This window comes from Perognathus longimembris, chromosome 1 (genome assembly GCF_023159225.1).
Source record: "Perognathus longimembris pacificus isolate PPM17 chromosome 1, ASM2315922v1, whole genome shotgun sequence".
NCBI classification, from domain to species: Eukaryota; Metazoa; Chordata; class Mammalia; order Rodentia; family Heteromyidae; genus Perognathus; species Perognathus longimembris.
Window position 1 is genome coordinate 98,318,057 of NC_063161.1, and position 27,449 is coordinate 98,345,505.

Below are 27,449 nucleotides of genomic sequence, written 5' to 3' on the forward strand. Positions count from 1 at the left end.
CTTGTAAAGTCACTAGAATAGAGTTTTACAATTATAGCTATTTTAAAAATGGCAACCTATTTTACTCAACACCTCCCTGACAGGAGGACTCCTGATGGTATTGCCAATGTTCATTTATTCACTGCTTAGAAGTAGGTAATTACTACGAAGTGTGAGACAGTTTCATGCAATGGGAACTATTCCATCTCAGAAAAATATAACTAGAATCGCAGGTAGTGATCCCAAGCCTTGATATTTCTACCCAACTTTTTAGGTAGTTTGGATGTGCAGCCTGGTGGAGAGCCTTTCATCTAAAGAGCGTTGAACACCTGGGTGGGTCTCTCTCAGAATCCTGTCTTTAAAGAGACCTACAGTTCTACAGAAGCCATATGTCCTGACTTATTGGGGACAGTCTCAACATAAATATTCATGGTGCCCTTCTTCACTTTCCAAAGTATCTGGATTTATGTTATCTCTACATAAACCAAAAATAGCTCAGTACTCTCTATTTCTGCATTATAAATTCCTAAGAGCAGGTAGTGACAAAATGACAAGATGGCCTTTGATTTGATAGGTGAATCAAATCCAGAAGGACTTAGGTATGTCCTCAAAGTCTTCTAGGAGCAGTTTATCAGAAAAACAGAAATTCATTCGCTTTGAGGAATGTTGAAGGAAATGAGTCTCTCCCAAGGACTGGGGCAGATTGGGTGTAGTTATATCCTATGACAGGAGTACCCAAGCCAACAGTTGATTAGTCCCAAGCTGATTATCAGGCTGTAATTATCCTAGCCCTTAACCAAACTTTTCCTTTTGGATCTTCTATTGTTCATTAGCTACTCCACCCATGAGTTGTGAAGAACAAGGGAAGAAGGCAAATTCAAGGTTAATTTAGCAGCCTTGCTAATAAGTTGGGAAAGACTAGAAGAGGGAAACAATTGGATCATTTTGGTTACCTGTGAATTAAAGCCATTTTGGCTCAACCTTTTTTTCAAATTATTACCAGCTGATTTGAGAGCTAATTGAAGGCCTACTGGCTGTCAGTAATATTAATCTCACATTTTAAAAACTGTGTAACTTTCCAGCCATCAACCTTTAGTTGCTTTCCTTACTGATAGATCAGGCACACAGACAGTAGGCAACACAAACCCGTTATCTCCTCTAGGCCTTCCCATGTCCTTCCTCTACTTATCACCAACTCATAAGTAAATATGAATTTGAAAAAGGTTTTTAATATAAGCTGGGCACTGGTGGATCATACCTATAATCCAGCTATTCACAAAAGGCTTGATCCTCCTTGGGGATCAAAGTCTGGGGCAGAAAATTCCGTGAGACTCCACCTTTAACTAGCAAAAAAGCTGGGCTGGAAGCATGGTTCAAGTGGTAGAATACCACCTGTGAGCAAGCAACCCACGTGTGAGCACAAGGTTTTGGGTTCAAGCCCCCGTACCAGCACAAAGTTTTAAAAAAGGTTTATGTAGGTAAGAAATGAACTTGACATCTTAAAACAAGTAGCTTAATCACAGGAAATCCACAATGTAGGGGTAGAAAGAAATGAACTTGACATCACCTTATAACAAATGGCCGAATCACTGAAAAACTACATGTAGGGGGTAGAGATTCACCTATGTAATGTAGGGGGTAGAGATTCACATATGTATTTACTATATCCCTAGATGAACCACTGGGATAGTAATGAATATTTCCAGGAGACTGTCAGTGTAAATATTGAAAACATACTATTCATATTTGTTTTAAATGTCTCAAAAAGAAATGATCAATGTGTTAAGGGAAATAGCTCCATATCAATAAGCCAGCTGGGAAACTTTCTGTCCTCTTGGGAAATTGGATGCTGATGACTACTGGATTAAGGTGGGTAAAACATTAAGAATAACCTACTGAAGTAGATGAAGATTACCGATGGAATCTCTGCAGATAACTTACTTTAATGGATAACTGAGTGTACATGGCTTTCCAGGATGCAAATAAGAACAAGCTGAAAAGGTAGACAGGGTTCTCTCTGCAGCTGTGAAAGCAGCACAAGCAAGTCTTGGCTTGCTAGGCACTGAATCAACAGTAGCAGGTACCACATACACTACTTTTGGAGTGTGTCTTATCTTTGATCTTTATTAACAATTAACCAATACCCTTTCCTCCTGCAACCCTAAGAAGATAGGCAAGTGGCACTGGAAACAAACACCTTCCTCAAAATAAAAAGCCTCAAAATGAGCCGGGTGCAGGAGGCTGATGCCTGTAATACAAGTTACTCAGGAGGCTGAGATCTGAAGATAACAATTTGAAACCAGCCCAGGTAGGAAAGTCTGAGAGACTGTTATCTCCAATTAACCACCAGAAAACTAGAAGTGGAGCTGTGGCTCAAAGTGGTAGAGCACTAACCTTGAGTGAAAGTGCTCAGGGACAGTGCCCAGGTTCTGAGTTAAAGCCCCATGACAGACCAAAAAAAGAAATGCCTCAAAATGCCTGGCTGTAAGGGCCTAGGTAGGCTAGGCAGTGATGAGCACAGGTGGCCTGCTGAGCCTTCTTCTCTTCCTTTGGGGGTTTAGATTTCTTTTATAATTTTTACTCTGTATCCTAACCTCAGTATATTGGTGCAAGAGGGCCTAAGTTAGTGAGTCAATGATATATGCTATTTTAGTAAGGAGTTCTATTTTAATATAATTTTTAAAGCTAGATCATGTGCTAAAAACTCAGGCCTACCTAATTAGGTCTGAGACAAAATAAAACACTTTTCCTCATGGTTAGAGAGGGAGAATATCAGTAGACAGAAGAACAACTTTAAGAAAGGGATTCCCTAAGCCATTCAAACTGGCAAACTCAATTAATGGGGTGGAAAATATGCTGTAGTGGGGACTAGAAGAGCAGTGTTTGTGCTTTCTTTATCCACATAGCCTTCTAAACGCAGGCCCAGGGAGATTTTTGGCTTCAAAGTAAGCTTTATAAAAACTACTACTTTGCTTTATGGACCACCTTAGAGACAGTCACATTTATGTGTAGAATTGTTTTTACCCAGGTCTAATGGTTCTAGGCTTAGTCCAAGGAGAATGGTAATTTTTTGTTAAAGGCAAGTATCATAACTGGTTACCCTGGGCAAATAGGGAAAAGAATGCTGAGGAAAAAATAGACTCAAGTCAGAGTGAGTCAGAGCTAGAAAGGCCAGAAATATTCCAACTCACTTGCACCCCTGGGCTTCTCCTTTCCCAACACGAGACATAGAACAGACTTTTATTCAGAAAGAGAGAGTAAGCCCCATTCTCGTTATGGCAGGATTTAGTACTATCTTGGGCAAAATGCACTCACTAGCAAATTATTCTGGCCGATTATCCCTCATCCTCAATATACAAAGCCTGTGATGGTTAGAGGAAGGGCCAAGGATGGAAAGGTACTACATGCTCTGCCCATTTCTGCTTTAACCTGGAACTTTCTTAATCCATCTGTGCACAATGCCTTTTTGTAACATCACCCTGGTTACACTGTAGGACAGCGCAAGTGGTTTGGGAAGTGTGATGTCACTAGAGAGGATAAGGGAACGGTAGGTTTCTGTTTTAAATACCACAAAGAGAGACTTAACTTTGTTCAGTCACACTCAATTTGCCTTCAGTCAGCACTCTCAATATTATCTTTCCAGATATAAGAAAATGGAGAGTGGTGTCCATTTTCTAGGGACAGTAAGACACCCATTACTTCTATACCTGAGGTTCCTGGTCATGGCCACTCGGGTCCCTTTCGTAGCTCTCTGCATAGAGTCTGATGGTGGCCCGCACACCGCTGGAGGAACTGAGCCGAAAGATGAGTCTTGATGCATCAGAGAAAATGATCCTTAAACCCTGAGTCCAAAATGAACAAATGAATCATAATGAATAACAAATGAATAATACCTTCAGTGGACATCAGAATTGTTGCATGATCTAAAACTCAACAAGGTGATGACAGTTTCTAATCAGACCTAGTTGCTCACCTAAGTCAGGCAGTGTGGTAAACCTAAAAGCTCCTTGGATATGTTATGTGTCTTTATTCCATTTTGGCTGCTCTGTGGCTGTTGGTGGGAGGTCAGGAGCAAAACAAGGAACAGATGCTCAGATTTTCTTGGTCTTGGTACCATGAGCATCAGAAAGAAGTAGATGCAACAAGAATAGGAAGACATTTAGCAAGTATTCCCAGAGCCAAAGTTCATCATGTATAAGTTTGCTGGATGCAATGGGAATAAGCAATTTATGGAGTAGTAGATAAAAATTGCTCTGTTTTATTTTTCTTTGATTCTTGAGATGGGATCTTAACCCCAAGCTGACCTTGAACTCACACTCTTCCTGCTTCTGCCTTCAAATGCTGAGATCGGCATGCTTGGGTGATATGCACCACTATGCCAAAAACTTACCCACTTTAAGGTTAAGGATGCTTTGACATAATGCTAGATTTTACTTGAAGCTCATTTTTTGCCCACCCCCATCCCATTCCCATACTCTTCTGGTAACAGTAGAGCTCCGTAACAAAATGCTTAAGGCTGGATCCTCAGCTGGGCTCTGGGGGTCACTAATAACAGCCCATCGAGCTCTCCTTCCTTCTCACCTGCCAGTCCTTGCTACAGGGTGGGATAGGAGCAGAGCTAGGGCCACAACTACTACTGCTGCCCAAGATTCATTTGTTGTTGACTCCAAATGTCTATCCTATCTATATTTGTTCTCCTCCGTGACAAGAGGTATTTAAAATTCATTACCATAAGATCATATTGAGACTTCTGGTGAAGAAAATCTTGTCTCCTGAGTAATAAAGTAATTCTTGTCCATAAGAATGCTATCAGGGACCAGGGGAAGGAAGAGTAAAGAATAAAACACCAGGTAGATGTCTGGTACAAGTCTCAGGTGGCATTGATATCAGATCTTTTCCCTAAGCAATCTGTCCTTGAGCCCCCTCTGGCTTCAAATCTTGCTTGTTAATAATCCATTATTACAACTGTATCATATCTACTGCATAAGTCAGACTACCAGTTGCTTACCCCCACCCCACCTGGTGATCCCTGGGGGTACGGGGGGGGGGAGCACTGTGATTCTCTGTGAATAGTCTTCTGTCCCAATTCCCAAACTAAATGCTATAGTTTCTTTTAGAGTGGTTCAACCAAAACAAATAAAAGCCATTTCCTTAACTGGCAGCCAGTTATTCTAATGCTTTGTGAAGAGGATAAGAGAATTTGGGATTCATTGACCACTATAAGTGGCCCCTATGGGTTAGGAATTGGGCTAAGTCCTAAGTATATGAAGATACAGAATTTGTCCTCCATAAGCCTAGAGCAGTTTATGATAATCAGAAGCCAATTTCTTAACTATCTTTTGCTGCTGGAGAGAAGAATAGTCAACAAAATCCCGAAATGGAGAAAACGAATGACTTATCTAGGATTCAAAGAGTAACATGTACCAAATTATGTTCACACTGACAATAGCCTCAAAAATTCTCAGTAATGGTTTTACTTTTGGGGAGGTGGGTTAGGTACTAGAACTGTGGCTTGAATTCAGGGCCTCACCCTCTCACTCAAAGCCACCTCTCCACTTCTGGCTTTTTTATTGGTTAATTGGAGATCAGCATTCCTAGGATTTACCTGCCTGATATCCTCAGATCTCAGCCTCCAGAGTAGCTAGAATTACAGGTGTGAGCCACTGGAGCCCAACTACAGCAATGTTTTTGTTGTTGTTGGTGGTGGTGGTAGTTGTTTGTTTGTTTCACAAACTCTTTGGAAGGTGCATTTAGTTAAGCCTACATTTCTTCTGTCATAATCATTGGTTAAAGCAATCCTAAGACTGATGTCTTACACACCTGCTGTTGCATATGACAAATAACTTGAGGTCACCTCTTCTGATAATATTCCACACTCAGTTTCTATTCCACAATTGACCTCTTAGACTTGTTTATGCCCAATGGGAGGTACTTAAGAATTTAGGTTGTAACAAACCATCACCAGGAGTCATCTGCTCATAACTAAGCCTTTTTACAGTGAGATCCCATGGAGATCTCATCTTTTTAGTTATATTACTTCCTACACTCATAGAAGATGGTTGCAATCAACATCTGGTAGGTAGGATCGATTTTACACTTGACAAGATGACAGCAGGGTGGACCAGACACTCCAGACCACTGGAGATCATTCTACCTCTTCTCTCTTTCCCAGGACACCAACCACAAGATCTCAGTGGAGTTCCATGTTGTTTGGGAGATGGACCCAGGTAAGGAACATCACAAGTGCCATTCTCCACCTGGAATGCAAGGCTTTTCAGACCCATTGCAACTCAGTGCTCCATTGATGAATAATTGCATTGGACTGCTTTGAGATCTGCATACTCCTTCACAGAGCCTGATGAATTTGCAATACAAGAACAAGCCTTGCTCTTTCTAGTGTGAATCATCATCTATTATCCATTAAACAACGAGGCCGAAGTCACCACTCCTTTCCAACAAAAAACAAACCAGAAATATACTTTGTTTTTTATTTCTTAGGTTAGTACAGGGGTTTGCAATGCACTGCCAAATTCTAACCATTCCTTAACTCCAACAAAAACCAAATTAGAATTTTTGTTATTCTTCAAAGAATTTGCTGTTTTACTGTTCATATAAAGATACAAAAGGGAAGAATAAATGCAATGTTCTTAAAAAATAGCTTACATAAAATACTGAAAATAAAATATTGTAAGCTAAAAAAAAACAAACTAGAAATACACTTTCTTTTTCTTTCTTAGGTTATACCAGGAGTGGGCAATGTAATACCTGAAGGTGAAATCTAACCTATAAATCTTTCATAAATCAAGTCTTACTGGGACACAATCATGCCTCTTCCCATATGCATTGGCCACAACTGCCTTTGCACTACAACAGTTAGTTATGGTAGATAATCTGGTCCACAGACCTAAAATATTCACTACCCAGATGACCTCTGATGGAAACCACTAATTATCTATACCACAAACTGTTTACTTTTCACCCCTATGCCAGACATGATTGTCAACACATCAAAAAACTCAGAGAGAAATAAGTTCATGAAGCATGTTATCAGGAAGTCCTATCCCTCAGTTTTCCAGGGGTTCCATCTCCTAGCCATAGATTCAACTGGATTATACTGGATTAACAATCAAGTGGACCATCTTCCCCTGAGAGACATGGACTTAGTAAATTGCCTTATGGTTGCCTTATGGTTGTTGTTTTTTTTTTTTTTTTTTTTTTTTTTGCCAGTCCTGGGGCTTGAACTCAAGGGCTGGGCCCTGTCCCTGGGCTTCTTTTGCTCAAGGCTAGCACTCCACCACTTGACCACTTCTATGTTTTTCTGTTTATGTGGTACTGAGGAATCAAACCCCTGGCCTCGTGCACACTAGGTAAGCACTCTACCACTAAGCCACATTCCCAGCCTCTGCTTTTTTGGTTTTATGTTCTCACTTTTATTGAGTACTTTTTATAGCCCTGTCTTCTATAATCTACTTGTGTAACCAGTATAGGAATACTGTGAGAGACCATAGGAAGGAAGCTCCACATGAGACATTTGTCAAGAGCCAAATATTAGGAAAGCCTTTGTTTCCCTGGGGAACTGGTCTTTTTTTCCTTTCTGACAATAAGTACTTTATAACTAACCATATTTCCCTTTTCAATATGGGCTGCCAGGATACTCAATGCCAAACTTGAGATTCAGTTCAAGTGGATCCTTATGACTTGCATAACTATGGATCTTTCTTCTTCTGTTCTTGACTCTTTCTAATTTATGTATTTCCCTAGTCTTGATTTCTGTGTCTTATTTATATTCTAACAACTTCATTATGTTTGGTTTCTTTTCTGCCTCAAATCCCTTGAAAAGACAAGACCCAGAGTAAATCAATAAAACAAGTTTCCATCACAATCTTAACCTTAAGTTGCTGGGTGTGTTTTTCAGCCTTCTTTAGCTGGTAAGTTATGGTTGGGAAGAGCCTTACCTAACTTGTTCATCTCCAGTTTAGCACAGGTCAATGTTGGACCCAGGAGACCCAACATAAACATGAATGAATGAATGTCTAGCTTCTTCCATATCAGAATGAGCAGCACTGGAGGCCCCAGAAAAGAGTCCCCAAAGGCCTCCCTGAGCCTTTAGTGAGCACCCGCAGGCCAAATGAGAACACATTCACATTATTCATGGTAAACTGGGGTTCATGTTCAAACCTTGAAGAGTATTTATGGAAGATCCAAGTAATAAACATGACAGAATCTACTGAATTGTGTCTACAATCTTAACTACTTCAGAGGCATATATCAGAAGAATCACAGTTGGAAGGCCAGTCCTGGCCAAAAAAAAACATGCAAGACCATATCTCAACCAATAAAAGGCTGGGGCACAATGACACATGCCTGTTGTATCAGCTATGCTGGAAGCCTAACTAGAAGGATTGTGACCAAACCAGCCCAGACATAAACAGAAGACCCTATTTAAAAATAGAAAGGCTTACTGGGCGCCATTGCTCAAGCCTGTTTTCCTAACTACTTGGGAGGCTGAGAGCTAAGGATCGTGGTTTGAAGCTAGCCCAAGAAGGAAAGTCTGTGAGACTCTTATCTCCAATGAACTACTCAAAAAAGGCAGAAGTAGCTCTGTGGCTCAAGTGGTAGAGCACCAGCAGTGAGCAAAAGAGGCTCAGGGATAGTGCCCAGGCCCAGAGTTCAAGCCCCAGGAACAGCAAAACAAACAAAACAACAACAACAACAAACAAACAGGGCATGAGAGGAGAAGAGCCTGCCCAAAAGGTAAAGAAACTTGAAGTTCAACCCTAGTATTGCCAAAAATTAAAATAAATATAGAAATAATCTGGCATTATGGTATCATCACTGGATCTACTCATCCTTCTTTTCTCAAAATGTCCTCAAACAAATCAGTTTGCACTAAAAGCAATGATAGTCAAACCAGTGTGACTTCTTACTTTCAGCTGCATGATCTTGGACAAATGGCAAACTTTGCTTCACTTTGAAAATTAGCTGGAGGACAGCTGGATGCCAATGGCTCATGCCTGTAATCCTAGATACCCAGGACCTGAGGATTGTGATTTGAAATTAGTCTGAGCAGGAAAGTCTGTGAGATTCTTATTTTCAATAAACCAGCAAATAGTGGGAAGAGGAACTGTGGCTCAAGTGGTTAAAGCACCAGCCTTGAGCGAAAAAGATATAAGACAGCACCGGCCCTGAGTTCAAACCAGAAAGAAGGGAGGAAGGAAGGAGAAGTAAAGAAGAAAAACAAAGAAAATTAGCTGGCTTTAAACAATGGGGATGGTAGGCTCTCACTCAGATATTGAGATACACTTTTAATGGGAAATCATTTGAGCATTAGAATTATTATTATCAGTTTACATGATTTTTACTAGGGATGTTCATTGCAACATTTCTGTCCATGTATAACCTGATCCCCTCACCTCCTCTATCACTTTCCCTTATACCTTCCCACCTTCTCAAGATAATTTCAATAGATTTCACTGTTCGAATTGCAAACAAACTACCACAGACTACCTCATCTATAGTCTTCTTTACCTCTCCTGGCTCCTGTTTGTGTCTATGTCCACCCCCAACAAAGCCTGTATTGCTTTCTTGTCATTCATCCTTTTATTTATTTACTTTTTTATTGTGTCAGTAGTGGTACTTGAACTCATGGCCTGGGTGCTGTATCTGAGCTCTTTTGGTCCAGGCTAGTGCTACAGCACTTTGAGTCATGGCTCTACTTCTGGTTTTCTGGTGGTTAATTGGAGATAAGAGTCTCATGGACTTTCCTGCTCAGGCTGGCTTTGAACCATGGTCCTCAGATCTCAGCCTCCCAAGTAGCTAGGATTACAGGTATGAGCCACCAGAGCCCAGCAATTTGTATGTGTTTGTGTGTGTGTGTGTGTGTGTGTGTGTGTTAATTACACCAACAAGTTTCCCCATGGTCTTTCAGATGTGCATATAGTTTTGCTCAGAACAATTGTCTCTCTTGCTTTCTCTTTCCCTGACTGCACCCTCTACTGATCAACATCTTCCTTTTTTTCTGAGTAATTATTTATTTATTGTCAAAGTGATGTATAGCGGGGTTACAGTTTCATATGTATGGCAGTGGGTACATTTCCTGTACAATTTGTTACCTCCTTCCTCATTTCCCCCCTCTCCCTCCCCCTTTCCCTCTCCCTCCATGAGTTGTGCAGTTGGTTTACACAAAATGGTTTTGTAAGTATTGCTTTTGGAGTTGTTTGTCTTTCTATCTGTTTTCTCTTGATTTTTATATTCCCTTTCCCTTCCCTCAACATCTTTCTTGAAAGTCGTTAGGGCATTGGAAATCCTCCAAGCGCAACAGGTGATTCTAAGACTGAAGTCAACCTAGGAACCACTGTGGCCACCTCTCTTATCTGGGTCATCTGCCTTATTTTTCAAGAACCTGCACTATACTATGCCCACCTTAAAGAAGGTAAGACCTGCTAAATTTTCATGCAAACTTGATTATCTGCCAGGATGTTAGAAGAGCTATAAGAGCCAGCTACTGAGTCCTGAGAACTTCTGCCCGGGGCCTGGCCAGCAGCAGAATTGACCATAACACCTGACACTAATGATTATTAGCTGAATCTTTTGTGCATGTCACACAGAATTCTCAGCACAACCATGAAGGAATTCACGATACCTCTGTAGCTGTGGCAGCTACAGTAGTTGGAATGTCCACACAGACTCAACAATTACAAGTTCAAGGTTTGCCATTAGAAGATAAAGTTAACTTTGAGGTCAGATAGAGGATATGGCAAGCTTTCTTCATCTAAGGGCAGTTGAGATATGCCCAGTCATTTAAGAGTCACTAACTCACTTTCAGAGCTTTAGTTTGCTAAAATCCAGATAAAAGACAAATGCAGCCTGGCTTACATACATGTACAGAGTATTGGAAAGAAGATCTATTTCTATTAAAACAAAACAAAACAAAACAAAACACTGTGGTGGGGCTGGGAATGTGGCTTAGCGACAGAGTGCTTGCCTTGCATGCATGAAGCCCTGGGCTCGATTCCTCAGCACCACATAAACCGAAAAAAAAAGCTGGAAGTGGTTCTGTGGCTTAAGAGGTAGAGTGTTAGTCTTGAGCAAAAAGAAGCCAAGGACAGTGCTCAGGCCCTGAGTTGACACCCCAGGACTGGCAAAAACACAAAACCATAACAACAAAAAGTACCACATAGTTCTTCTGGTGCTGGACTTTTCATGAGAGTGATATTCACTCTATTTTCCAAACTCTCAGATTTTGCACAAGTAAAATCTCCATACTGATAATCTGTGATGCAACTGTACATACATTTTTTAAGTTAGGCAGAATTAAGATGAACTTCAAGAATGTGGTCACACCATCCTAAAAATCCCTGATGGCTGCAGAACTCTCTTGCCATTTATATGTTCTGTATCCGCCAATAACTGCTTTGTTTTGTAAAGAAAATCTTCCAAGTTAGCAATGACACCCTTGGCATTCTAAAAGAAGACCCTTCGAGTGCCATCCATGGGGTGTGGATGTAGAGCCTCCTCTTTGCTAGGCAGGCACTTTACTATGTGAGCCATTCCCTAGCCCTTTTTGCTTTTGAGTTACTTTTCAAATAAAAGTCTTAAATTTATTTGCAGGCTGAACTGAGCTATGATCTTCCTAGTTATGTTTTCCATGTTGCCAGGGGGACAGGCATGGCATATCATAACCAAGTATTTTGTTCAGTTGAAGGTCCTACTAACTTTTGGCCTGGGCTAGCCTAGCCTGTAACTACAATCCTCCATCCTGAAGTATCTAGGATGAAAGGTGTGAGCCACAGTACCCAGGTGCCATCTTCTCATTTTGTGGAAAAGAAAGCAAGTTTTAAAAACTTGCTCAATGTAAAAGAGTTCTTGAACACAGGCCTTTTAAGACTTCAGTCTAGGTCTCCTGACTCCAGTTTTGGGATCGGCTGTCAATGCATGTGGTTCTGCCAGCGTGCACATACTGTTTCTCGTGTGGGATGTTTGAACAATACTGCATATGTTTTGCAGGGTCTCCCACACTGGCTCTGTGCCTCACAGAGAGTAAGTATCTGATAAATGTTTGATAAATGAATGTTGGGATTTTTGTTGTTTCGGGTTTTTTTTTAAGCCCTTATATAAATCAATGCAGAGAAATGTGCAAGTTGCTAAATACATGCAGAGCTGCCAGATGTTACTTTGGAGACACTAGGACATGTTGCAGCCAGGCAGGAAAGAGGAACTATACATTACCAACAGCTATTTGGCAACATCTGTCCGAGGCAAATACCGAGGCACGATGAATTCCAGAGGAACAAACAGCATATGGCCCTGAAATCTGGTACAACATGCTAGATATCCACTCTGTTGGGCCACACCAAGCATGTGAGCCTGGAGACAGGATAGCCTTGGAAAAGAGAGATGCCATGAACCTGACTCGGATATTATCTCCCACAGGAAATCCGAACGATTTATCTGGAAAGTGTCAAGGTGAAAATATTGCCCTACAACATCTGAACCATATTTTGTAGATGAAGGCATGTAGCCCATAAAGCAAGGGATTTGGATGGAATAGACCTATCTCTCCACACACCAAAAATTATGTCGGATTGCCCATTTTTCTTGGTTTAAGTCATAGAATTAACTGTGAGCATAAGTTCAAAAGCAGTGGAACAAGGCAGTGGCTAGTCCATATGGTGGTATCTTTACAAGAACGATGAAGCAGTGCTGCTCAGGAAGAACAGAATCCACACTAGCTTGGACTTGAACTACATATATCCCAGTGCCGTACAGTGATGACTCAACCATAATGAGCTGCCCTGCTCTTGGGAAGAATTCTCATCTCAGTTGAGAATTCAACCCAAACAAACAAACACAGCCAACCAGCTCTTTTGAGATAAAAAAATATATATAAAACTCTGGAGAAACTGAGATGAAATGGCTCCTTTACAAGCTCTTTAAAACACACACCTTAGCAAACTCCACTTTACATGATGAGAAGGTTGCTTGCAAAGGAAAGAGCTTTCAAGCTAGTCCTCATACAGATTTCCACTATCAACTGTAGACTCATGGAAGTGGGTTGTGTATGTTCTCATTCCCCCATTGGGTTGGCCACAATGATGGTGGATCCCTGTTCATGCTGCATACTGTGGGTGCAGGCACACTTGACCAGAGGCAGCTGAGTTTCCTCCTCTATTGTGTTGACTAGTTGGTCACCCTCCTAATCATGCAGAGACATTAACACATCCATAGCATGCCCTGACTATGTCACAGACCATAGCTGGGACAAGAGAAGGCTCAAAAATCTTACTGTACATTTTAGGATTTTCCCATAGACATTTTTTAAGGCAATCAACATTTTCCAGGAGCAAGCAATATGTGATAACAGAAAACCAATGAACTAGAAGCAAGAGAATGAGGATTTCTAAGTTAACCAGAAAGACAGCTCCATCATAGAACTCTTATCTTGCAAAACTTCAACATGGGTAGGGTTACATAACTTTTGAGTATGCTATAGAAATAAGGAAGTTCAAAATTTCATAAAAGACTTGGTTGCCTAAATGTTCATCCCTGCAGGATCAAAGCTTCTCATTTTCAAAGCAAATTTGTACATGGCATACTGCCACTTGCCAGTATGCCATCTCTCAGGGTTACTTCATTTCTGTCACAGTAGCAGGATTGGATAATTACTTCTGTTAGAGCTGGGGGAATCTCATTAGTGTAGACATTGAGTGGAGACTCCAGGACTTAGGCTATAAGTAGGAGATGGGAAGTGATTATATGAAAAGACTACCTTGCTATAGATAGTGTTCCTTGGGAAATTAACGGAGGAGGAAAGAGAGGACGCCTGGTACAAAGGAAACACAAGACAACAAATTCACCTTTGAAGAAAGAGTGGGTTACCCTCAGATCCCAGGGAAGGGCTGCATTTGCCCTTATCTTTTCCCTCCTGTTACAAGGAAAACTCTGGAATGATTTTACCCGGCCAGCAGTTACAGCAGTAAGCAAGTCACTGCTCCCTGACTTTCAATTAGCTATTGGTTTATTTGTGTCACTCATATCTAAAGAAACCAGCATCTATCAGCCATGTGGTTAGATCTTACCTAAGAATAACAGTTCTATGGCTTCAAAGGGACCCAGAAGAACTTGCAGTAGAACAAACATCATTAAAGTGCTCTTTCTAAATCTGACAATCTCCCTGGACCATTTAACAGAAGCACATCTCAGTGCTTCTCTTAACACTTAAGATCACAGAAGTGCCAGACACTTGGAGAGGGTCACCATAAACCCTGGCCAGCCACAGAGTGACAGAAGAGGGCCCTGGAAATTTGTGTCCAGGGTAGGTTCCACTAGGGTTCCTTCTTGTACCCTGAATAACCCTCACAGGATCTCTCAGGCAGGACAGACCTTGCTGGACCTGTCCACAGCAGTGGGGCTGTACAGGGACTTACCACAGAACTGAATTTTCACTTCATTTTCATTAGAGAAGCATTTCTACTTTATATCCAGAGATACATGGAGAAACAACTTTGTTTCCATGACCTGTTTCCTCGTTCTGACCTCAAATTAAGGACAAAAGGGAGACTCCACTGCCTTATAAGATATTTCTCCTTCTGTTTCAGAATGTATGTGTCAGTGCGTGTGGGGGGAGAGATGGCTCAGTGGAGACAGAGAAATTGGAGTTTGACTTGAGCTACAGATGAGTCAGAAGACAGAGGCTTTCTCCTGTCTTTTCATGACACTCTACAAAGTTGTATGAATTTTTCCCCTTGCTTTTCTTATCACCTGTGACTCATCCAAATGCCAATAGTTTTATTTCCCTAAGATGCTCTTTTCTGTTTTGGTTTGGTTTGCTTGCAGGACTGAGGAACAAACTCAAAGCCTGGCAAATTGCAAGGCTAAGCAGTCTGCCACTCAGCTTTATTCCCAGCCCTTCCAAGGATGTTCTTTCAACATAACCAATTTCAGTTAACTGTTTATTATTACTTGCCAGGAATTTGCATGTATAATTTAATTTCCCCAAATGGCTACATGAGGCCTTTTTTTTTTTTTTTTGTCTGTCATGGCACTTGAACTCAGGGTCCGGGCATTGTCCTGGAGCTCTTTTTGCTCAAGGCTAGCAATCACTTTGAGCTTTAGTGCAACTTATGGTTTTCTGTTTAACTGGAGATGAGTCTTGTGAATTTTCCTGCTTGGGCTAGCTTAGAACCAAAATCCTCAGATCACAGCCCCCTGACTAGCTAGGATTATAGGCAAGAGCCACCAAGTGCCCAGCTGAGGTAGCCATTTATTATGTTTATTGCCTCAAATTAGGGCATCACAGGAAGATACAATAACTTGCCTTAAGATAACCCTCAAAGGAGGAGAGAAAGCAGTGCTAGGATTTAAACTGAGGGACTTAACACTTGCTATGCTGGTACTCTGCTACTACTTACTTGAGCCATGCTTCAAGCCCTACTTTTTGCTGGTTATTTTTATTTTGGGGATGAAAGTCTTTTGAACTTTTCTACTAGGTGAGCTTGGAGTCCTCATCCTCCAGGTCTCAGCCTCCTGAGTAGCTAGGATTATAGGTGTGAATAACTGACACCTGGGATACATCCAAGATGTCTGACTTCAAAACTGTGCTTAGGTGTTCTGGAATAGAACACTATGCTTAGAGATAATTTCTATATAAAATAGGAATAGCAAACATTTGTTTATAAACTTTTGAAAATCAGGCTTATTATTTACTTCTTCCCATAGTAAGTTTAAACCAAACGAGAGATAACTCAGAATCTCACACAACCTTAGGATCATCTGTCAGAACCTCAAATATCATTACAAAATATTTTAAGAATGGAATAAACAGAAGAAATGGGGAATTTTTTAATGCTAGGACATACCAAAGATTATTTTCAAGAACGTTTACCTGATAATGTGTTGGGGAGCAGACTGGACAGGAGAAAAGAGAAAGGAAAAAGGAGAAAGGAGAGAGGGAAGAGGAGAAAGGGGAGAAAAAGGGGGGGGAGGAGACAGAGAAGGGGAGGATTAGAAGGGGAGGGAAAGAGAGTGGTGAAGAGGAGAGGAGAGACTTGCCCTTCTCTTATCCTAACAGGTCAAGGATGCAGATAGAGCAAAGAGCTAACATGTCTTCAATATAGATTAATATCAGCCACTGTACCTGGGTTTTATAGAGCTTTCTCCTCAAAGCTTCTCTATTACCCAACTTGGTAATTTCCACCAACACCCGCACCCCTCTGGTTGAGGCTCAGAGACATTAAGTGACATGTACAAAGTCACAAATCCAGACAGTGACAAAGCTAACCTTCATATCTATATGTGTCTCATTCTAAGGCAGTAGGATAGTGGGGAGTACCATAATGATCTATGTCCCCCAGCAAATATAGACTTTGCATTGTGCTTTCTTTGGGTTTTGCTAGCAAAGATGCATACTTCTATTCTTCCCTATGAAGATCACATCTCATTCTATTTTAATTAAAAATAAAACAAAGTATTTATAAATAAACACATTTCAGATAAAACAAGTGTTTTTGAACTCAGGGCCTGGACACTGTCCCTGAGCTTTTGTGCTCAAGGCTATCACTCTACCATTTTGAACTACAGCTCCATTTCTGGCTTTGCATGGTTAACTGGAGATACAGACTTTCCTACCTGGGCTAGCTTTGACTCATGATCTTCAGCTCTCAGTCTCCTGAGTAGCTAAGATTACAGGCATGAGCCACCAGCACCCAGAAAGTAATATTAAAGTAATAGTACTCTAAGGTGTTTTTTTTTAAAGATTGAATCACAAGAGTTAGTAAAGGTTTAGAGAAATTAGAACCACCATACATTATTGGGAGAAAGGTCCAGTGATACAACTGCCTTGACAAGCTCTATGGCAGTGACTCTAAGGTTTAAATATGTAGCTGGGTTTGGGCTGAGCAATTTCACTCCCAAGAGACCTGAAAACCTATGCCACAAATTCCACAGGCAGCACTGGTCATCACAATCAGAAGTGGGAGTAATGCAAATGCCCATCAACTGATAAAAGGATAAACAAGCTGGAGTCTTGTACATGCATGGAATATGACTCAGCAATAAAAGGAGTGCAATGCTGACATTCAGTACAATGTGGACATCCCTGTGGGCATTACACTAAGAGAAGTCAGACACCGAGGGCTTTCATTTATGTAAAATGTCCAGAATAGGCAAATCAACAGACAGAGAAAAGAAAACTGCTTCCATGGTTTGTAGGGTCTAAGAAGTAGAAGGGTGGGTGGGAGGCAGATACAAGACCCCATTTGGAGGTAATAAATATGACCAAACATTGGTTTTGAAACGATTATACTAATTTCATTTTTTTTGGTCTTTAAGAAATTGTTACTGTAAAGGTGATATATAGAGGGGTTGCAGTTACATAAGCCAGGTAATGCATACATTTCTTTTTGAACAGTGTCAACTCATTTTCTCTCAGTTTTTCCCTCCCAACACCACACAGGTTATATAGTTCATTTTCAACATAGTGTCTAGTGAGTATCACTGCTGCATTTTTTTTACCCACTACTTTTTAAAAAATTACCTTTGGCTGGGCTCTGGTGGCTTAAGTTTGTAATCTTAGCTACTCAGGAGTTTGAGATCTGAGGCTTGTAGTTCAAAGCTAACCTGAGCAGTTAAGTCTGTAAGACTCTTATCTCCAATTAACCACCCCAAAACTCGATGGAATTGGGACTCAAAGTGGTAGAACTAGCCTTGAATACAAAAGCTCAGGGAGTGCCCAGGCCCTGAGTACAAGCCCCAGGACTGACAAAAAAAAATAACCTTCAAATAGTTATACGAAGGAATTTCAATTTAACATGTCCACTGTTAAGTTCAATGCATGACAGAGTTACCCTTTCAGTCATTCTGTTTATATTGCTTTATAAACAAAGAAATCAAATGCATAGACTGTACAGTATATGCATACAAACAATAAATAAAGCTGTTTGTTATATGTTCATGCTGAAAATCTACAAGATGAAACAAACAAAAATCACACATTTGGTAGGCTCTCAATAAGTATGCAGTGAGTACACCAACTTTCTTTTGTGTTTATGCCAGTACTGGGGCTTGAACTCAAGACCTGGGTATTATCCCTTCTAGCTTTTAAGCTCAAGGCTAGCACTCTAGCACTAGAGCCACAGATCTACTTCCAGCTTATTTTTGCTGCTTAACTGGAGATAAGTATCTCACAGACTTTCCTGCCATGGCTAGCTTCAAACTGTGCTCCTCAGATCTCAGCCTTTTGAGTAACTTGGATTATCGGCATAAACCATTGGTACCTGGCTACATCAAGGTATTTTATGATCACTTTAGGAAATAATAATAGTTGGTTGAAATGCAAGTATGTCTTCTCAGGGTCTATTGTTGGAAACATGTGCTTCTTTTGCACAATACTGCCCAAAGTAAGCCCTAAGCTCAACTGCTCTGGGGATCAAATGCTGTCACGTACTGACATGCACAGTGCAGTTATGCAGCCATCCCCCTCCCCCTGCAGAGGGCCCAACAGGACCAATGGCAGCAAAAGAATAATCTGTGATTGTTGACAGTGGATATGCCATGAGTGTTAACTACTCCCTTATCACCCTCACTCCCCCAAATCCAGCCCAGCAAAGATGTTCCAGTATAATTCAGAGCTAACAGCCAGCAGATCCTGGTAATGCTTATCTATTTATAGCTACATTTGAGATCAAATAGAACATTATAGAAAGGAGAAGGGAATCAATAAATTCTGGAGTTAAAATGGAAACCAATATCTGTGATTACAGAGTAGAGAGGGAAATGGGATAAACTGATGTCATAACTTGAGATTCAGCTGAGGAATTAAGCCGATATGAATGGCTGGAGAGTATCCAAGAAAAAAAGTATCTAGATGCAGAGAAATACTGCCTTAAATGGCAAAGCAAATTAGCTCAACAGACAAGCTTCTGATAACCAGATAAAGTCCAGAACTTACCCCTGACTAAACCAATCTCTCCAGGATGGTTTCCAAACCTTTCCTCCTCTGCAAACAAAGCTCTCCTAAGGATTCTTTAGAAAACACACATTTCATGTCTCTTGGATTCTAAGGTAACAAAAAACAAAGTGAGCCTTGGATCTAGGAAAAGTGATCCCTGTATAAAATGGAAATGGGAATGTGGTACAAAACTGGAAAATACTTTTCCAAGGCAAAAGGGTTTGGCGAGGCCAGCTAAGCTCCTGACTTCCCATCTCCCAAGACTGATTCATTGCTGCTATTGCAGGGAACGTTCAGTCCTGTCTATAAGCAGCTATTCTGGAGTGAAAAATAAGAAACAAACTACAACTACAAAAATGAATTATGTTCAGCCCATTTTTTAAAAAAAATGAAAAGGAGAGATGAGGGTTTTGTATAGATTATTCCTATCCATTTCCAAGAATGTTCCGTGGGATGGGAATTCCACAGGTGAGGAAGAAACTAAGGCTCTAAGAAATGAAGCAAGGGTTGGAGGCATGGCTTAGGTGGTAGAGTGCCAGCCAATGAGCAAAAATATGAGATACCAAGTTCAAGTCTCAGACAAAAGAAGAGAAGAGGAGGAATTGAGGCAGATTTCCTCAAGTCACAGCTAGAAAGTGGTATGCTTTGCTTCTGAGTCTTGTGAACATTGCTTTCTCTGTTCCCCTTTCCTTTCCACACTGGATCTATAATCAGCTCATTGGGCCATACAAGGGCTTCTAGAATAAAACACTGATATTATGATGGAGATGCATGATCCATAAGTAGACCAGATAGGGTATCAAGAGGCATTGGAAATTGGGGTATCTGCATGATAGGGGTTCCTAAGACAAAGAAGATGCAGGCAATGTGAGGCAGATTAAAAAAACAAAAAAATAGGGCTGGAAATGTGGCTTAGTGGTAGAGTGCTTGCCTATCATGCATGAAGCCCTGGGTTCGATTTCTCAGCACCACATAAGCAGAAAAAGCTAGACGTGGCGCTGTAGCTCAAGTAGTAGAGTGCTAGCCTTGAGCAAAGAGAAGCTCAGGGACAGTGCTCAGTGCTCTGAGTCCCAAGCCCCAGGACTGACAAACAACAACAACAACAACAACAACAACAAATAGCAATGGCCAGCTAGATGCCAGTGGCTCCCACCTGTAATCCTACCTAGCTAATCAGGAGGCTGAGATCTGAGGATCACAGTTAAAAGCCAGCCCAGGCAGAGAAGTCTGTGAGACTCTTATCTCCAATAAACCACTCAGAAAAATCAGGAAGTGGCATTGTGGTTCAAGTGGTAGAGCTCTAACCACAAAGAGGCTCAGGGACAGCATCCAGGCCCTGAGTTCAAGCCCCAGGACTGGCAACAAACAAACAAAAAGAGTCAGTAGTGGTTATATGACTTCTCCTTCCCAGACCTGAAGTTTCCAAACAAATTTTACTGTCTTTACTTCTAAAGAATATATAAAAACATAACAATTTAGGAAGTGAACATCACTGAAACTAACTCGGATTGCATGATTTAAACTGTAAATAATTTACATCTACATTGTGCTCCTGGATGGGTCCAGTATTGCCATAATCAATAATAAACAAAGCTGAAAGGGCAAGGGATCATATTCCACCATTCACAAAAATGAGAACATAATAAAAATCATGGATATTTTGTTTCTTAACCTACGAAAATTATTCTTAATCACACATTTTCCATTTGGGTTTTCTGGACAAATTACCCAGCTGTTTTTTCTCTCCAGTAGCAAAGCCACCTGTCCAAATTCCTGCGAATCTCAGTGACAATGATACTCCACTTGTACCTGAGGGCCCCAAGGACAGGAATCTTTTTCTCTCTGAATCTGTCACCCCAAATGGCCACCAACTTTGCACCTGAAGGCTGCAGATATTTGAGAAGGAAATGTTGGGCCTATGCCTTTGAGGTATCTGTCTATCAATTACTCAGGAGAAACAATACCAGACAAAGTGTCTTAGGTTCTAATCTAGCCTGGCACTAACTATGGAGGTGACATCATCCAGGACTTCCTCTTTCCCAGCTGCAAAATTATCCTGTGCAAAATGAAGGACTCTGAATCCCAAAAGATCTCCAGTGGGGGGAGGGATATTTTAACCACCAGCTCTTCCAGGTAACCTGTTGCAAGTACCTGTTTCTTGGTCACGGTGCCATCCACAGGGTCCACGTATTCAAAGCTGTCTGTCTTTGCCACACTGTAGATGTGGCTCCCCACTGCAAACTGCTGGCCTACGAAGGACTTGTCTGTGACCAGAGCCTCCAGGTCCCTCATAATGTAATACGTCGCCTTGGGCTCCAGTCCCTCATAGTCAAACCTAGATAAAGGAAGGCAGGACACAGGAAGAACAAAAATCCAATCAGAGAACCAGAAACTAAATGGGCCCCTCAAGGTCATCTAGACATTAGTTCTGATTTCAAGAAATGAAGGCACAGAAATGGAGCCCTACCTAGTTTTCTCTCTTCCAAAATATCCTTACAATCCAGTCCCTACCTGACAAAGTAATCTTGAAAAACCAAATCATGTCAACTCCTTTTCTTACCACAGTCCACCCCACTTGACCTATCATTGTTCTAGTTCTCATCCTTATTCATTTGCTCCAGCCACCATGCCTTCTCTTCAATTCTTAGTGCCACTTCGCCCTTTCCTGTCCCTGGCTTTGCTCCTTGCACTTGGTTCCCTGTACCTCAGCTGTCCCTCTACTCCTCTATATCTGGAACATTCCCTGAGAAGGATCATCTTCCAATCTTCAAACCTACATTACCTCGAGGAAGTATCTTCCTGAGTATCCATTCCTTTTTCTTTTCTTTCTTTTTTTTTTTTTTTTGCCAGTCCTGGAGCTTAGACTCTGGGCCTGAGCACTGTCCCTGGCTTCTTTTTGCTCAAGGCTAGCACTCTGCCACTTGAGCCACAGCGTCACTTCTGGCCTTTTCTATGTATGTGGTGCTGAGGAATCAAACCCAGGGCTTCATGTATACGAGGCAAGCACTCTTGCCACTAGGCCATATTCTCAGGCCCCTAGTATCCATTCCTATCCATCACTCATCCCATATGTATATATGTATGTATGTATATATGTAGGTAGGTAGGTAGGTATGTGTATATACACACATATATGTATATATATGCATAAATATGGGGTTTATCTATTCCTGTTAATATTTGTCTTGTTTTACTTGTTTAATTATCTGCTTCTACCCATCAGAATGTGAGCCAGGAGGACACAGATCTCAGCTCTTATTCTTGCTACTTCTGGAATATGGTAAGGGCTATCTAGGTTAGTAGACTAGAATAGAGGGTGCATGAGAGGTAAGGAGACAGGGAGGCAAAGAGAGAAGGAGAAAAATGAGCTGCAAATTATCTTGAGAAGTTGGAAGAAACGTCATCATTGGCATCAAACAGAACAGTGGGGCTGGGCAATGACTAGAAGGGAGATAAAGACTAAATATCATTCCTTCCTTCCTCATTTGTTGTTGTGGGATTTAAAATACGATAAGACCAAGCAGTTGGCTCAGTTCAAGGCATCGGAGGTTAAAATCTATTAGTTACTTCTATTCTGGAAACTGGACAGTCTCTCCTAACATCAGATAGTCTTCACTATAATGCAGGAGGTCCAATCTACAAAAGAAGCTCAATTAGGGGCATCTGTGGCCAGGGGCTGTGGAGGAATCTCACATTTGGGATTCTTGTAGTACAGAGAAAAGACATAAATTCTCAGAGAAAAGAAAAAGAAGGAAGATCCCAATAGTTGTTGTTACCATACTTTACCCAAGAGCTTTTAATATATCCAGTAAATATCAGGGCCAAAATGTAGGACTGAGAATGCCCTTATGTCTGTCTAGTGGTGAGTCTGTGTCTATATCCCTTTTTATTCTCTTCCTTCTATGTAAAGTGTTTCTTCTCCAGCTCCAGAAACAAGTGGAGATACCTTAGAACACTGTCAGTGCATGTGCTCTAACACTATATTCTCCTGAGGAAGTTAAAACCCAACCAAGAGCTTGGCCTAGTGATATAGACTTAGAATGCTGGCCCTTGGGAGGCTGGAGCAGGAGGCTTATGAGTTCAAATCTAGCCTGGGCCATCTAACAAGAACCTGACTCAAAAAAATTACAAAAACCAAAACAGGAGCAAGAGGATGGGATAGGATAATCAGGAGAGAGCAAGGCACTGAAAGAGATTCAAAACTGAGAAAATCCATTAATGGATAATAGATCACATTCTGTCTCTGGCTGAGATCATGCTCAGACCAGCTATTTCAATGTCACATTCATATACAAGCAGGTTCCAGAGCCACCTTCTTCCTCACCCTAACATGTCCCCCTCTAGCTGCCACCACAACCACCACCACCACCAACAACAACACCATTTCAAGTGGAAAATTGCTTCTGGGGCCTCTTCAGACAAGGAAAACTATCTGGTAATTTTCTCAGATACAACTTTAGAGAGTGTATTAGTTAAACTGAAATTGTTTTATGATTTCCTCCCTGCAAAGAAATTTGTCAGGCTGGTCATCATTTATTTCAAAAACACCTCCCACTTGCCATCTGCTGAGATTGAAGGAAGTGTTTATCTTTCATTCTACCTATTCCATCCTCCCTTTTTCTTTATCTCAGTGATCTTTTTGGACATAATTTAAGGTCCTACACGAAATTAAACCTGCTCTGCATACTATTCTCTAATATGGTATTTGTTATGAGAAAGGTGATTAACACCATAAGCTCTTGGCCACAAAAAAACTATATTATAAATATGCCTCTCATAACACCATTTCTTCAAAACACTGGCAGGAATCTAGATAATTATTCCACAAATTATGCAGAAGGCATCTCTGACTCAAAGCCATCACATTTAGCCAGAGGTTGGCAATAACAATATGTTTTATTAGGTTGAATTATTTTGGAAAGGCTTAATAGAAAAATTCCATGTACTGGGGGCTGGGGATATGGCCTAGTGGCAAGAGTGCTTGCCTTGTATACATGAGGCCCTGGGTTCGATTCCCCAGCACCACATATACAGAAAACGGCCAGAAGTGGCACTGTGGCTCAAGTGGCAGAGTGCTAGCCTTGAGCAAAAAGAAGCCAGGGACAGTGCTCAGGCCCTGAGTCTAAGGCCCAGGACTGGCCAAAAAAAAAAAAAAAAAAAAAAAAGAAAAGAAAAGAAAAATTCCAGGTACTGATTTACCCTTGCTATGCAAATAAACAAAACACAAGAATTAAGGGGTTAGGGCACTTGATAGAAGTACTGATGAGTAAGACAAGTTTATACCTGCTTTGAGAATCCCTATTTCATGATTCAGTGAATAATTTGGGGTAGCTTGAAAGCCACATTCTCAGCCTTCTCAACCAAACAGGGACCAAGAATATTATGGTGTTGTCATTTCCCAGAACATTACAATCTCTTTGAGTTTAATAAGCACTATCACAGTCTTCATCCTCTGATATTTATCTAAGTAAATGGCTTCCTAAGAGAAGAAACAATCACCTTATAAGGGAAAAGTCTAAAGCTCTCTTTCTGCCCCTTAAGCTCCAGAAATACAACTGAGCACCCAAAACATTTAATGATTCATAGGCAATGCAAAACAACATCCTTGTTTAAAATACATATAGTGTCTGAGACTACCCTCAAACCCTCTTTCTCCACAGTTCACATATTTTCTGAAACTATGGCTTAATAGTAGGTACACATACCTGTTAAATGTGGGGTCCCAAACCTAGCAAGCAACCATGCCTCTAGAACATTCTTATGTCCTTTTACTTTAACAACAGAAAAGACATGAGACCACCTACCTATCTTAAGCCTCCACCCACTGTCTTTTCATCTGCCTTCTTCCTAGCCAATTTTTCCCTTTTCTGTTTTTGTTTTTATGGCGCACTTCAGACATGTAGTCCCTTTCAGGGGTGCCAACTTAGGCATCTTAAGATGGACATCATTCTGACCATCATTGTGAAGGGAAGTCAAGGGTAAGGAGAGAATTACAAAGAGCACCACAACCTTGTGCAGCTTCTGGGTCAGGTCCCCTTCCTTGATACACACAGGAGAAATGTCTCTTCTTTGACTGCATGACTCTCAGAGACAATATGGCTACCAAAGGATTCTCAAAGCTCTGTGGTTCAAATACTCTCTTGCTAGGGCCACCCACCTTATCAGCAATGGGGGAAAGATCACAGAGAGGTAATCAGGGGAGGCACAAGGTGTTTTCTGGTTTTGTAGCCATTGACCCACCTGTTGAGGCGACCCAGTTCTAGTCTTTTGGTTCCTCAGATATTTTGGAGAGATGCCTCTTTCTTAAAGTTGTAGCCAAACAGCTATAGGAAGCATCAGTTATAGAAAACATAGTTGCCCAGGGTACATACGGAAAGGCCCTTCCCCTTCTCACCTGCAGTAATAGTGACGGCCATATTTGGCCCAGTGATCTCGGACAATTTCCTCCACACTCTGCTTCCGGGCAGCAATAATGGATAGCCAAACCAAAACGGCCCAGAGGCCATCTTTCTCTCGGAGGTGATCAGAGCCTATGGGGAGAAAGAAAGATTCTGTTGTAGGTTTTTTTTCTGGGGAGTACCTTGAAGGGACTTAGAAGGGGAAGGAGATGTGGAGGAGGTAAGAATAGTGAGAGGATAAAGCAAAAGCAAATAAACTAGTAAGGCCAGTTAATCACTGAAGGTTACATCAAAATGATTGGATACATCTGTGGCTGTGTAAAATACATGCCCCATATATATTTGTTTTTTTTTTTTCAAAACTAGGCAAGTGAAATCCAAATAACATAAAATGTTAACAAAAGTATAATAAAATGCTAGAGATTGTTGAAGGCATTGAAGAACCAAGTTGGCATCACATCAGCACAATGGTATCATTCATTCATCCGTTTATTCAATAAATACTTGGTGACCCCATCAATGTACTGAGCATTGCTCTATATCCTAGTAATATAGTAGTAATAAGATGCTCCTTATTCAATAATCTGAACTTAACTAGAGAGAAATAAGCAAAAGAAAAGTAGACAAATGACTAAAGATGCAGTAATTAGGGGACAGTACTTTAAAGAAATTGAAATGGATGCTGATGGGGGGAGGGGGAAGAGCAACAAATACTGCTTTGTCTAAAGTTGAATGGTGACCCCCCAAAAGATGCATTCTTTTGGGGAGAAAGTCTTTGTTTTTGTAGGTATAACTAGATTAGAAATCCATGAAATGAAATCATCCTAGATTATCTTGGTGAACCCTAAACCCAATAACAAGAGTTCTTTTATTTATTTATTTATTTATTTATTTATTTATTTATTTATTTATTTTAATTTTCAATATTTTTCAGTTCTGAGGCTTGAACTCTGGGCCTGGTCATTGTCCTTGAGCTTTCTGTACTCAGAGCTAGCACTCTACCTCTTGAGTCACAGCTCTACTTCCAGCTTTTTGTGATTAATTGGAGAAAAGAGTCTCAAGAACTTCCTTGCCTGGGCTGACTCCAAACTCTGATCCTCAGATCTCAGCCTCCTGAGTAGCTAAAACTACAGGCATGAGCAACCAGTGCCCAGAAAATAAAGGTTCTTCTCAGGAAAACACTGAGAAATGGGAGTACATGCTTCACAGGTAGAGAGGCAGAGATGGGAGCTCTATTGCAATCAGCCAAGGAATGCACAGAGCCACCAGACACTGAAGTGCTAAGTAAGGACTTTCCCTGGAGCCTTCTGAGGAAATACAGCCCTACTAACATCTTGGCTTTGAATTTCTAGCCTTTAGAACTATGAGAGAATACATTTCTCTTGTATTAAGGCCCTCAGCTTGTGTTGAGGTAGCCCTAGGAGATGAACTCAGGTCATTAGGGTCAGGCCCATTGAGATAAAGACATCTAAGATGACACTTGAGGAGGAGTTGGCCATTCCAAGGTCTGGGAATGGAGAGTTCCAAGCCCGGAGTCAGCAAATGCAAAGTCCCTGAGGCAGGAAGGAGCCTGAAAGCCACATGTGAAAGAGGGGTATGTCTTATTGTGTCCTATACACAATTCAAGAGTAAAGTCTAAACAAGAAGCTTCCAGTGGGAAGTGAATCTAGAAACACGATGTAGGACCACTTAAGCATCTCTTTTTTGTGGCCAGTTGCACGCTTCCTCTGAAATGGATAAAGCCTTGTATGCAAAGGATCATTTCTTGTATGAGAAAAGCTTAAAGAAGGCTTAAGAATTAGGATTTCAATCATCTTCTGCTACTCCAATGTTCTTAACTTCTCTGTGCCTCAGCTTCTTTGTAAAAGGGCCTGGCGACCTACACCTGTAATCCCAGCTACTCAGGAAGCTGAGGCAAGAAGACCTTTAGTTGAAGGCCAGTGATACCCTGTTTCTCTGCCCCCCCCCCCCCCCCCGCAAGGCAGGCTCTTGAGTCAATTTTCATGTTGATCCCTCAATACAAAGTATTCTGTAACACACACGTACACACACACACACACACACACACACACACACAGTATGACCCTAGCAATAGTAATGTCTTAAGAAATAGGACTGGGATATGA

The 27,449-nt window shown here is 41.1% G+C and overlaps 1 protein-coding gene across 1 annotated transcript in view; it reads right to left on the minus strand.

The window, feature by feature from the left end:
- The window catches only part of Pgm5 (phosphoglucomutase 5), a 172,494-nt gene that overhangs the window by 19,686 nt on the left and 125,359 nt on the right, over window positions 1-27,449 (minus strand). Inside the window, exons 8-10 of the mRNA XM_048332933.1 lie at window positions 25,320-25,455; window positions 21,077-21,260; window positions 3,687-3,821 (exon numbers count right to left, since the gene is read on the minus strand). Coding sequence (XP_048188890.1) covers window positions 3,687-3,821; window positions 21,077-21,260; window positions 25,320-25,455 — 455 coding nt within the window. The remainder of the gene's footprint in view (window positions 1-3,686; window positions 3,822-21,076; window positions 21,261-25,319; window positions 25,456-27,449) is intronic.